This window comes from Piliocolobus tephrosceles, chromosome 21, assembly GCF_002776525.5.
Source record: "Piliocolobus tephrosceles isolate RC106 chromosome 21, ASM277652v3, whole genome shotgun sequence".
In the NCBI taxonomy this organism is placed as follows: Eukaryota; Metazoa; Chordata; class Mammalia; order Primates; family Cercopithecidae; genus Piliocolobus; species Piliocolobus tephrosceles.
In genome coordinates this window covers 5,058,522-5,071,102 of record NC_045454.1, presented here as the reverse complement: position 1 = coordinate 5,071,102, position 12,581 = coordinate 5,058,522, and the positions used below count along the sequence as shown (strand labels likewise).

At 42.4% G+C, this 12,581-nt stretch overlaps 2 protein-coding genes across 5 annotated transcripts in view; both read left to right on the top strand.

The window, feature by feature from the left end:
- Positions 1-3,600, top strand: part of LOC111528908 (zinc finger protein 347-like) — a 19,594-nt gene extending 15,994 nt beyond the window's left edge. For all 4 annotated transcript variants that reach the window (XM_026448840.2, XM_026448839.2, XM_026448841.2 and 1 more), the window contains one exon: positions 3-3,600. In XM_026448840.2, coding sequence (XP_026304625.1) covers positions 3-76 — 74 coding nt within the window. In that variant the 3' untranslated portion in view covers positions 77-3,600. The remainder of the gene's footprint in view (positions 1-2) is intronic.
- On the top strand, positions 367-3,600 carry LOC116418571 (zinc finger protein 665-like). Its single transcript, XM_031934779.1, has one exon. It carries the CDS (start codon positions 406-408, stop codon positions 937-939), a length of 534 nt encoding a protein of 177 aa, XP_031790639.1. The 5' UTR covers positions 367-405; the 3' UTR covers positions 940-3,600.
- Positions 3,601-12,581: the final 8,981 nt, after the last annotated feature.

Here is a 12,581-nt window from a genome sequence, read left to right as displayed (position 1 = left end):
AGGTTTCAGTCAAAATTCATACCTTGAAAATCATCAGAGAATTCACACTGGAGAGAAACCTTACAAGTGTAATTAGTGTGGGAAAGCCTTTAGCATGCACTCAAACTTAACTGGAGAGAGACCTTATAAATATAATGAGTGGGGCAAGGCTTTTTTTCAGAGTTCAAAATTGTGAAACCTCACAGGATTCATTCTGGGGAGAAACCAAACAAATGTAATTAATGTGGAAAGGCATTTATTCAAAATTCAAGTCTGGTGGACCATCAGGGAACTCACACTGGAGAGAAACCTTACAAGTGTAATGAGTGTGGTAAAATCTTTATTGGGCATTCAAGCCTAACTAACCATCAGGTAATTCATACTGGAGAGAAACCTTGCAAATGTAATGAGTGTGGAAAGGCTTATATGAAGCAGTCCCACCTTAGACATCATAAGAGTATTCATACTGGAGAGAAGTCATACAAATGTACCAAACGCAGCAAGGCGTTTAAACAATGGGCAGACATCAGGATTCACCAAAAAATCCATGCTGGAGAGAAACCTTACAAGTGTGATGAGTGTGGAAAAACCTTTACCCAGGCCTCTCACCTCACTATACATCAGATCATCCATACTGGAGAGAAACCATATGAATATGATGTATGTGGCAAAGTCTGCAGTCAAAATTCACATCTCCAAAGTCATCGTAGGATTCGTACTGGAGAGAAGCCTTACAAATGTGTGTGTGGCAAGGTCTTCGGTCAAAATTCACACGTTGTAAATCATGGGAGAATTCAGACTGGAGAGAAATCCTACAGATGTCATGAGTGTGGCAAAGCCTTTACTGGAGACCTACACTTCATTAATCATCAGATAGTTCACACTGGAGAGGACCTTCCAAATGTACTGAATGTAGCAAGGCTTTTAAGCATGGCCCTAAACTCAGGACTCACCAAATAGATCATACTTGGAAATGCAATGACTGTAGCAGTGTTTTAAAAGTAGTGCTCACTACTCATTACATATTAGTATCAAATATATCTTGGGGCAAAGGCACAAAAATGTAATTTGTGTGACCAGGATTTTATCTGAGGATCAGAAGTTGGGGAACAGAATAATTTGTACTGGGGAGAAACCTTAGAAATCCAATGAGCATGGGAAAAACTTTCCTATCAGTTCAGGTACTACATGACATCAGAGAGTTCATATTGAAGAGAAACCATGTAAGTACAAGGTATGTGGCAGAGGCTGTATTCAGGCTTCACAGTGCACTGGACATCAGAGTATACATCTTTTGCTGGGCGTGGTGGCTCACGCCTGTAATCCCAGCACTTTTGGGAGGCTGAGGCGGGCGGATCACCTGAGGTCAGGAGTTTGAAACCACCCTGGCCAACATGGTGAAACCCTGTTTCTGTTAATACAAAAATTAGCTGGGCGTGGTGGTAGGTGCCTGTAATCCCAGTTACTCAGGATGCTGAGGCATGAGAATTGCTTGAACCTGGGAGACAGAAGTTGCAGTGAGCTAAGATCGTGCCACTGCATGCCAGCCTGGGCGACAGAGCAAGACTCCGTCTCAAAACAAAAAAAGAGTATACATCTTTTAGAGAAATCACACAAAAGTAACATGCATGCTAAGGCTTTTTTTTTTTTTTTTTGAGACAGTCTTGCACTGTTACCCAGACTGGAGTGCACTGGTCCAATCTCGGCTCACCACAACCTCCGCCTCCTGGATTCCAGCAATTCTGTCTCAGGCACCCAAGTAGCTGGGACTACAGGTGCACGCCACCACACCTGGTTAATTTTTGTGTGTTTTAGTAGATACGGGGTTTCACCATATCGGCCAGGCTGGTCTCAAACTCCTGACCTCATGATCCGCCTGCCTTGGCGTCCCAAACTGTTGGGATTACAGGCGTGAACCCTTTCACCCGGCTCATGCTAAATCTTTTACCCAGTGGTCAAAACTGGCACATCACAGGATTTATACTGGAGAGCAACCTCACAAATGTAATGAAAGTGGTAAGACTTTTTATCAAATGTCCTTGTCTTTGGGGTCATGAGAAAATTCATACAGAATCTATTAAAAATGTACTAAACATGGAAAGACCTTCAAGCAACAGTGATGTAATGAAGGTGGTAGTTTTTTAAACCAACACCCACAACAGTCTACACATAGAATTCATACCAGGAATCACAAAGTCTCTAATTTTCCAAAATTAACTGGAAATATTACAAACTGCAGAATAGTTCCAGGCCAAAATATGTTAAATTCATAACATGATGTATACATCGAAGGAAAAAGGGACATGTGGAAATGACACATTCGTGTATAAAATAGTCATTTATGTGAAGTTTCTTGGAAAGGCTGCACTACTATTATTGGTTTCCATCTGAAGTTTGAGATCTGTCGATTTTATGCTTTTCTTACAGGCCTTTCATTATGGTCTTTCGGAAGGAATCAATAAAATTATAGAGCCTACTTCATTAGGTGTGGTTCATTCCTATTCATGCTCCCTGGAAAAACAAGAATGTTGAATTTTAAAATTTAACATTGTACGAATTAGCGTCAGGGAGAGGTGGAGAATAATACAAAACTATAAGTCGTGCTTACTGTGTTCAGGGTGCCCTTCTCCAGAGGGCCACTGGCTTATAGGAAAGGATTGCTGCTCTACCAGTTGACCATGAGATGGCATGCCAGGACATTAAGACACTGGGTTTTTGTTTGTTTGTTTTTTGAGATGGAGTCTCGCTCTGTTGCCAGGCTGGAGTACAGTGGTGTGATCTTGACTCACTGCAACCTCCATGTCCTGGGTACAAGTGATGCTCCTGCCTCAGCCTCCCAGGTAGCTGGGACTACAGGCTTACGCCACCACGCCCAGCTAATTTTTGTATTTTCCATAGAGACAGAGTTTCACCATGTTGGCCAGGATGTTCTCAATCTCTTGACCTCGTGATCTGCCCACTTCAGCCTCCCAAAGTGCTCAGATTACAGGCATGAGCCACTGTGCCCGACCGACACTGGGCTTTTTATGAGACTGATAGATTACTAGGACCTGATTGTGTGGTAGAAGTAATGTAGGGGCAATGGCAATCATCTTCTTTAAAAAGCAATAGCTGTTGTATATCAATGATTAATGAAAAATTAGTTATTCTTGTAAATTGAAGAAAGAATGGTTATCATAGAGGGTAGTTCAAGTAAAAGAACCAAGACTGGGCATGGTGGCTCACGTTCTGTAATCCCTGCACTTTGGGAGGCCAAGGCAGACAGATCTCTTGAGGCCAGCAGTTTGAGACCAGCCTGGCCAACATAGCAAAACTGTCTCTACAAAACGTACAAAAATTAGCCGGACATGGTGGTGGATGCCTGTAATATCAGCTATTTGGGAGACTGAGGGGAGAATCACTTGAACCCCGGGGACGGAGGTTGCGGTGAGCCGAGATCACCACCCTGGGCAACAGAGTGAGACTGCCTCAAACAAAAACAAAACGAGACAAAAGAACTAGAATAGCGTGTGCATGTGTACATAGATGTTTCACAACTGGCATGTTTTACTACTGTTTTATTTAGAATGTATCACACATTTTATGCTTTAATTAATAAAATGTAATCATAACTTTTAATGACTCATGTTTCTTGTGATACCACAGTTTTATCTCACCTCAGTTGGGTATTTCATGGCAGATAGTAGTAATAGTGCACCATTAGGCTCTCTAGGTGGAAGGAGTCTTGCAAGGAAACATGAGGTTTGGGCTTTGACTGTGGCAACTGACATCCAGTATCCTCCCCTTTAATTTGTTTTCATCGAAAACTAATCCATATGTGTTTCTTTAATAAGTGATTTTTCAAGTTTGCATTTATTTTTTCCTTTACATTACACTTTGAGTAAGAGTCAGTGTTATTAGTGCTTTATGTGTAATCACTGAACCTGTGAGGTAAGTACTGATGTTATTCACATATCACAAACGAGGAAACTTAGGGCCAAGATGGTTTAAGGACTCATCCACATCCCTGTACGTGGGTGAATCAGGATTCACGTTTGGCTGCAAAGATGAGTGATACAATTTGAATCTGTGTTCCTGCCCGGATCTCCTGTCAAATAGTAATCCCCAGTGTTGGAGGTGAGGCCTGATGGGAGGTGACTGGATCATAGGGGCAGATTCCCCTGTGGTGCTACACTTGTGATAGTGAGTAAGTTCTCATGAGATCTGGTTGTTTAAAAGTCTGTGGCACCTCCCCCTCTCTTCCTCCTGCTCTGGTCATGTGAAATGCCTGCTCCCACTTTGCCTTCTGCAATCATTATAAGTTTCCTGAGGCCTACTCAGAAGCTGAGCGGATGCCAGCATCATACCTCCTGTACAGCATGCAGAACTGTGAGCCAACTAAACTTCTTTTCTTCATAAATTATCCAATATCAGGTGTTTACCCAATATCAGGTATTTCTTCATAGCAGTGCAAGAATGGACCAATACCGTGAATGTCTTAACCATGGTGCTCCACTAACATGGCTAGTTACTTTTTTTTTTTTTTTTTTTTTTTTTTGAGATGGAGTTTCACTCTTGTTGCCCAGGATGGAGTGCAATGGCACAATCTTGGCTCACTGCAACCTCTGCCTCCCTGGTTCAAGTGATTCTCCTGCCTCAGCCTCCCGAGTAGCTGGGATTACAGGAGCCGCCACCACACCCGGTTAATTTTTGTATTTTTAGTAGAGATGGGGTTTCACCATGTTGGCCAGGCTGGTCTCGAACTCCTGACCTCAGGTGATCCACCCTCCTCAGCCTCCCAAAGTGCTGGGATTGCAGGCGTCAGCCACCGCACCTGGCTGAGAGTCATATTTTCGTCACATTTCTGAATTACAATAAAGTTGGGGAGTTAAAGCATACAGTCAATTTTGTAGTCCAGTGCAAGGGGGACACAAGGTTTCTCCTAATCGGAAAAGAAGAACTGGTAGGTCTTTTCCCTTATACCAGGGAAAACATAGGAAATATGTGACTGTGTTGCTATTTGATTTGAAACTACAGTATTGGCTGGGTGCGGTGGCTCAGGCCTGTAGTCCTGGCACTTTGGGAGGCCGAGGTAGGTGGATCACCTGAGGTCGGGAGTTCGAGACCAGCCTAACCAACATGGAGAAACCCTGTTTCTACTAAAAATACAAAAAATTAGCTGAGCATGGTGGTGCATGCCTGTAACCCCCAGCTACTTGGAGAATTGCTTGAACCTGGGAGGCGGAGGTTGCGGTGAGCTGAGATCGCACCATTGCACTCCAGCATGGGCAACAAGAGCAAAACTCCATCTCAAAAAAAAAAAGCCGGGCGCGGTGGCTCAAGCCTGTAATCCCAGCACTTTGGGAGGCTGAGACGGGCGGATCACAAGGTCAGGAGATCGAGACCATCCTGGCTAACACGGTGAAACCCTGTCTCTACTAAAAAATACAAAAAACTAGCCGGGCGAGGTGGCTGGCGCCTGTAGTCCCAGCTACTCGGGAGGCTGAGGCAGGAGAATGGCTAAACCCGGGAGGCGGAGCTTGCAGTGAGATGAGATCCGGCCACTGCACTCCAGCCCGGGCGACAGAGCGAGACTCCATTTCAAAAAAAGAAAAAAAGAAAAGAAAAGAAACTACAGTATTTTATGTGAAAATAATTTTTGATGATATTGACAGTAAAGATATAAACTGGGGCTTAAAAACTCCACTAATTTTACTTGACATGCATTCATAAGTAGAAGTAGCAATATGCCCCTAAGTGGCTTCAGGGGTAGATGACAGAGGTGTGTATCCTAACAAGTCTTTGCAGAACTGGTACCATCAAATCTCTGAGACAGTTTTGACAAATGGTATTTGCTATCTTTTCATTAACCCATTACCTCACCCTACCCCCACATCTTCCCAGTAAGCTGCGAGGCTCCTGTCAATACATTTGTCTGTGCATTCCACAAATAAGTCATCATGATTCTGGATCCACACTTGTATCTTAACCCCTCTAGGAAAAGAATTGTTGTTAGAAGAATCAACATGCAAAAATATACACAGTTTATATAGGTGTTTTGACTTTTAAGTCCCCCGAAATAAAAAATTGTGAACCATAAGAAGTCTCAAATTTGAAATGTCTCCAACAGATATGATCACACACCTCACCAAGCCACTCTGATTGTGGATATTCCTCAATCATTATAAATATGTTCCCATCCTAACAATTTTCTCCATTTCCTCTGCCCAATTATTTTTCCCCATTTGTATCTATACGACAGAGTAAAATTAATGATTTTGCTCAAACATCATCTTATCCTATGGGCATTTCCTGAACAGTTTAAAGTAGGACATCCTGTCATTCTATCACTACATGTACACTTCATTGAACTTATCCCCATATTATAATTAAGGCTGACCTACCCGTATAGGACATAAGCTACTTGAGAGCAGGGAACCGGTTTCGTTTCTTGGTAGATCATCAATGATTAGAATAATCCCTGAGAGCAGGGACTCTGTGCATTTGTGTTGAATGAATGAATGAATGCACTTTTTTTGATGCAAAGAAGTGAGTTACTGCAATGCATGGGCTCATAGATTAGCAGGTCATAGATTCTACTTTTATTCCCACATTTTATATCTCAGGCAACATGAGCTAAATAGATCCATCTCAGCAGTGGAAAAAGGTTTTCATGAAGTTTATCTAAGCCATGAAAATGGAAGATTCACTCTCAAATGCTCCATTCTACTCCCAATGAAAAATAACACTTATTTGTCAGGTAGAAAAACTTATGTGAGTAATGACAATCTGAAAAACAGGGACTAAGGCCGGGCACGGTGGCTCAAGCCTGTAATCCCAGCACTTTGGGAGGCCGAGACGGGCGGATCACAAGGTCAGGAGATCGAGACCATCCTGGCTAACACGGTGAAACCCCCATCTCTACTAAAAAAGACAAAAAACTAGCCATGCGAGGTGGCGGGCGACTGTAGTCCCAGCTACTCCGAAGGCTGAGGCAGGAGAATGGCCTGAACCTGAGAGGCGGAGCTTGCAGTGAGCTGAGATCCGGCCACTGCACTCCAGCCTGGGCCACAGAGCGAGACTCCGCCTCAAAAAAAAAAAAGAAAAAGAAAAAGAAAAACAGGGACTAAAAAACAAGTAGGAAATTTATCTCTCTCACATAATAGCAAGTCCAGAGGCTACAGTTTGGGATGTGGCAGGTCCTCTGAGAAGTCCATTCCGCCTACTCTACCTCCATCAGCACTCAGCCTTCCTTCTCCTTGAGGAGAATGCAGATGGCTGGTGTATGACTGAGAAGGGTATAGGATGAGGGGCGAAACCATTTTCATTTTTAGGCTTTGTCTTGTTTACCCAAAAGCAATATTTCCATATTTTTTTCCAAAGAATATTAATTCTGGCCGGGCGCGGTGGCTCAAGCCTGTAATCCCAGCACTTTGGGAGGCCGAGACGGGCGGATCACGAGGTCAGGAGATCGAGACCATCCTGGCTAACACTGTGAAACCCCGTCTCTACTAAAAAATACAAAAAACTAGCCGGGCGAGGTGGCGGGCGCCTGTAATCCCAGCTACTCGGGAGGCTGAGGCAGGAGAATGGCGAAAATCCGGGAGGCGGAGCTTGCAGTGAGCTGAGATCCGGCCACTGCACTCCAGCCCAGGCGACAGAGCAAGACTCCGTCTCAAAAAAAAAAAAAAAAAAAAAAAATTAATTCTGTTAAAAGGCTACTGTAATTATAATGAAGAATGGGGATTTTCAAATTTCATATTCACACATCAAAAACAGAGGAAGAGAAAGAAACAGTAAGTTAGAAAGCCAGGAACAGTGGCTCATGCCTGTAATCCCAGCACTTTGGGAGGCTGAGGTTGGAGGATGGTTTGAGCTTGAGCACAGGAGTTCAAGACCAGCTTGAGCAACATAGTGAGACCTCATCTCTACATAAAGATTAAAAAGTTAGCCAGCTGTAGTGGCACACACCTGTGGTCCCAGGTACTCGGGAGGCTGAGGTGGGAGGATCATTTGAGCCCAGGAGGTTGAGGCTACAACAAACAGTGATCACACTACTGCACTGCAGCTGGGGCTGGACGGAGGGACACCCTTTCTCAACCAACAGCAGCAAAATCCACAAACATGCTGCAGACCAAATAGCTGTTACCAATTATATCAATGACAACGTGGTCACCATAATTTTGGGAAGAGCCAGATTATATCAACTGACTTTGTTCTTTATCCTGAGAGCCTAATATTCTATGTAACCTATGGCCTGTTTTTAGGTGTTCGAAATGAAAGACAAAAATTATCAAACTGTCCTTAGTTTTTTTTTTTTTTTAACTTACAGATTTACTTCTATTGAGCTCTATTTGTATCTAAATGAAAATATTTCTCCAAGTTTTAATATAGTCTAATTCTACTATCAAAGTAGGAAAATGAAAGAATTTGAGACTTTTTAAAAAATTCATGCCCTCTTACCTTAAAGTGAGAGATGTATACACTTCCAAATATATTTTCATATTAGACTATATTATTAGACTATAACTTAAAGGTAATCTAACTGTTATATCATAACTTGGGAATTTTCAGAGGGAGCCTGTATTTCCAATGAAGCATTAAAGACCTTCACAGGATTTCCTCGGGTACATATACTCAATTGGGGTGAACTTTTAAAATGTTTAAGGATATATTTGTTCCAAAAAATGAATAATCCCATCTTGTTTTAGTTTTCAATTTTAGTTTCCCTTTTTGTTGTTTTTCCACATGTAAAATATTTTTGTCTCTAAAGTCAAAATTATATTACAAATATATGAAAATCCTATTCTGATTTGCCTTCTCAAACTTTTTATTTTTTTAAATAGGTTTCTTGATAGGTATTAATTTTAGATTTTTTTTTAATCACAAGGAGAATACTATATATGATATTCTATACCTTGTTTTTTAGCTATGGTGGTGATCACTCCAATATGACTTTCCTCATTCTTTTTTTTTTTTTTGAGATGGAGTCTCGCTCCGTTGCCCAGGCTGGAGTGCAGTGGCGTGATCTCGGCTTACTGCAACCTCTGCCTCCTGAGTTCAAGCAATTCTCCTGCCCCAGCCTCCGGAGTAGCTGGGATTACAAGAGCATCCCACCATGCCCAGCTAATTTTTGTATTTTTAGTACAGACAGAGTTTCATCATGTTGGTCAGGTTGGTCTTGAACTCCTGACCTCGTGATCTGCCTGCCTCTGCCTCCCAAAGTGCTGGGATTACAGGCATGATCCACCGCGCCCAGCCCTAACTTTCCTCACTCTTTTAACAGCTTCACATACATAGCCAACATTCTCCTAATTTGTCAGCCACCTTGCCTCAAGTTAAAACCATGAGACCAGTTTTGTCAAATAGGGTTTAAGTGTAATGTATCACTTTCAGGCCAAACCACTTAAAACTAAGTGTGACCTTCTTGCTCGTTTCCTTTGCAATAATCAGAGGCCCATTTTTGAGATGCAGAAACCATCATATGGAAGCACCTCCATCTCTGAGTTACCACATAAACATCAGTTGCCCTACAGGGTCAACTATCCCAGTGGTGCAATTGACAGAAAAGACTCATTTTATATAGTAAGCTTCTGGGATTTAACAAAAAATGGTGGCCGGGCGCAGTGGCTCAAGCCTGTAATCCCAGCACTTTGGGAGGCCGAGACGGGTGGATCACGAGGTCAGGAGATCGAGACCATCCTGGCTAACATGGTGAAACCTCGTCTCTACTAAAAAAAATACAAAAAACTAGCCGGGGGAGGTGGCGGCGCCTGTGGTCCCAGCTACTCCGGAGGCTGAGGCAGGAGAATGGTGTGAACCCGGGAGGCGGAGCTTGCAGTGAGCTGAGATCCGGCCACTGCACTCCAGCCCGGGAGACAGAGTGAGACTCCGTCTCAAAAAAAAAAACAAAACAAAACAAAAAAAACAAAAACAAAAAATGGTTTTGTGTCTCCAGGCACGACAGGACATGCCGTTCCTTACAAGATTTTTAAAAGCAAAGCCTAGACAGCTTTAGCAATACCCTCTCTCTTGACAAACTGTTAGAGATCTAGGCCTGAAGTGCAGGGAAAGGACAATAAAATCTGTCTTTCTACATCATTTCCTCCTCAGTGATGCTCATCAATTGCTATAAATCACTGTGTCATGTTTCCACTGCCATTTTTTTAGATATTCACAATATCTCCCCCTAACCTCAGCCTAGCCTGTGTCTTAGTCCATTTTTTGTTGCTGTAACAGAAAACCTGACCTGGGTAATTTATATGTATGTATATAATTTATGTATGTTTACATATATAATTTATTTCTTCCAGTTCTGGAGGCTGGGAAGTCCAAGGCGGAGGGGCCACATGTGGTGAGGGCCCTCTTGCTGCATCATAACAGAAGTCATCACATGGTGAGAGAGAGGAAACATGCCAGCTCAGCTCTTTTTTCCTCTTCTTCTAAGGTTACTAATCCCAACATAGGGACCCACCCCCATAACTTCATCTATCCCTAATTACCTCCTAAAGGCTCCCACCTCTGAATACCATCAACATATGGATTGGAGGATTAAATTTCCAACGTGAACTTTTGGGGAATACATTCAAACACAGCACCGAGTCACCATTTTCTAAAAGAGTAATACCGCAGCTACCCAAAATCACTGAACAAAGACATTAGGCACCATTTGCATTCCCTCTCAAAGTTTCTAAAACCATCTCTAGTTTTGAGATCAATATGTCTCAGCTACTTTTCTATACTGCAATATCCTTTGTCCACTTAACACTACCATCACTGCAATCTGGTGCTCAGAACTGTTTTCCAGAAGGCGTTTCCTGTATGGTTCTTGCTAAACTTTGCCAATGGGAAAAACCTGCATGGGATGGGCACAGTGGCTCACAACTGTAATCCCAGCACTATGGGAGGCTGAGGTGGGTGGATTGCTTGAGGTCTGGAGTTCAAAACCAGCCTGGGCAACATGGCGAAAACCTGTCTCTACCAAAAATACAAAAATTAGCCCATCTCTTAACCCAGTCTCAAAACAAATAAATATAAATAAATAAAAACTTTAAAAAATTTTAAATGCTGTTAAAAAAAAAAGGAAAACCTGAATGGATAGGAAAGGCAGAAGTGAAGCACTAAGCCATTAATCTCAGCTGAATACGGCACAGACTTCACCATCTCTAATCCCAATCAAGCAGCCAGAAGCAGTAACTTCTAAGACATCTCCATGAGCTATGGTTTCTCACTGAAGCTGCCAGTGACTATTTTTCTTTGATATTCCTACTGGAGTCTTCCACACATTTCACTGCTCAAGCACCTCCAATATTCTTAACTTATATAACTTTTTTCTTTTTTTTTTTTTTTTTTTTGAGAAGGAGTCTTGCTCTGTCGCCCAGGCTGGACTGCAGTGGCCGGATCTCAGCTCACTGCAAGCTCCGCCTCCGGGTTTACGCCATTCTCCTGCCTCAGTCTCCGGAGTAGCTGGGACTACAGGCGCCCACCACCTCGCCCGGCTAGTTTTTTTTTTTTTGTATTTTTAGTAGAGACAGGGTTTCACCGTGTTAGCCAGGATGGTCTCGATCTCCTGACCTCGTGATCCGCCCGTCTCGGCCTCCCAAAGTGCTGGGATTACAGGCTTGAGCCACCGCGCCCGGCCAACTATTCTTATTCTTGAAATAATTGTATACATTTTTCTAAACACAGACTGATACAAACATCCAGAATAAAGCTAATTCCATGTTTTCAAAGTTTATTCATCACAACCTGCGTTACTGTATTGATCCTGAGTCTCACTCTGTCACTCAGACTGAGTGCAGTGTCAGTCATGGCTCACTGCAGCCTCAACCTCCCTGGCTCAATCCTTTCCCCTCAACCTCCCAAGTAGCTGGGACTACAGGTGCATGCCATGACACCCAGCTAATTTTTTATTTTTGGTAGAGATGAGGTCTCACTATGTTGCCCAGGCTGGTCTCGAACTCCTGGACACAGGTGATCCTCCCTCTTGGGCCTCCCAAAGTGCTGAGACTACAGGTATGAGCCAAAGAACCTTGCCAACGTTGCCGAAATTAAGAATGCTATTAAGAAAGTGGAAAAACAGTACACAGAAGTTAAAAAAAGTATTTGCAAATTATATATGTTATAAGGGTGTAATATTCAGAATATAAAATAACTTTTACAACTCAACCAAAAACACAATCTGATTTTTAAAATATTAAAAGAAATTTTTCAGTAGACATTTCTCCAATGAAGATACACATGGCTAATAAGCATATGAACAGATACTCAACATTCATCATTAAGAAAATCCAACCACAATGAAATATCACTTGTAAGTGACTAGAAGGGTATATACTATTCCTACTGTTAACCCAACAACTACAAACATCAATAATCGATAGGAAGTGCAGAAAACGGAACACTGGAACATTGCTGATAGAAAAGTAAAATGGTGCAGGTGCATTCGAAAACAGTTTGGCAGATCCACAAAAAGATAATCACCAATAATTACCATATGACCCAGAAATTTCATGTTTACAAACATACCCAAGAGAAGTGAAACCATGTATCTGCAAAAACATTTTGTAGAAAGTTGTTCATAGCAGCATTTTCCATAATAGCCTAATTTCTTTCTTTCTTTC

Bases quoted from the DNA above. Each gene is read 5' to 3' on its own strand.
- LOC116418571 (XM_031934779.1), top strand. From the start codon at position 406: ATGAAGCAGTCCCACCTTAGACATCATAAGAGTATTCATACTGGAGAG.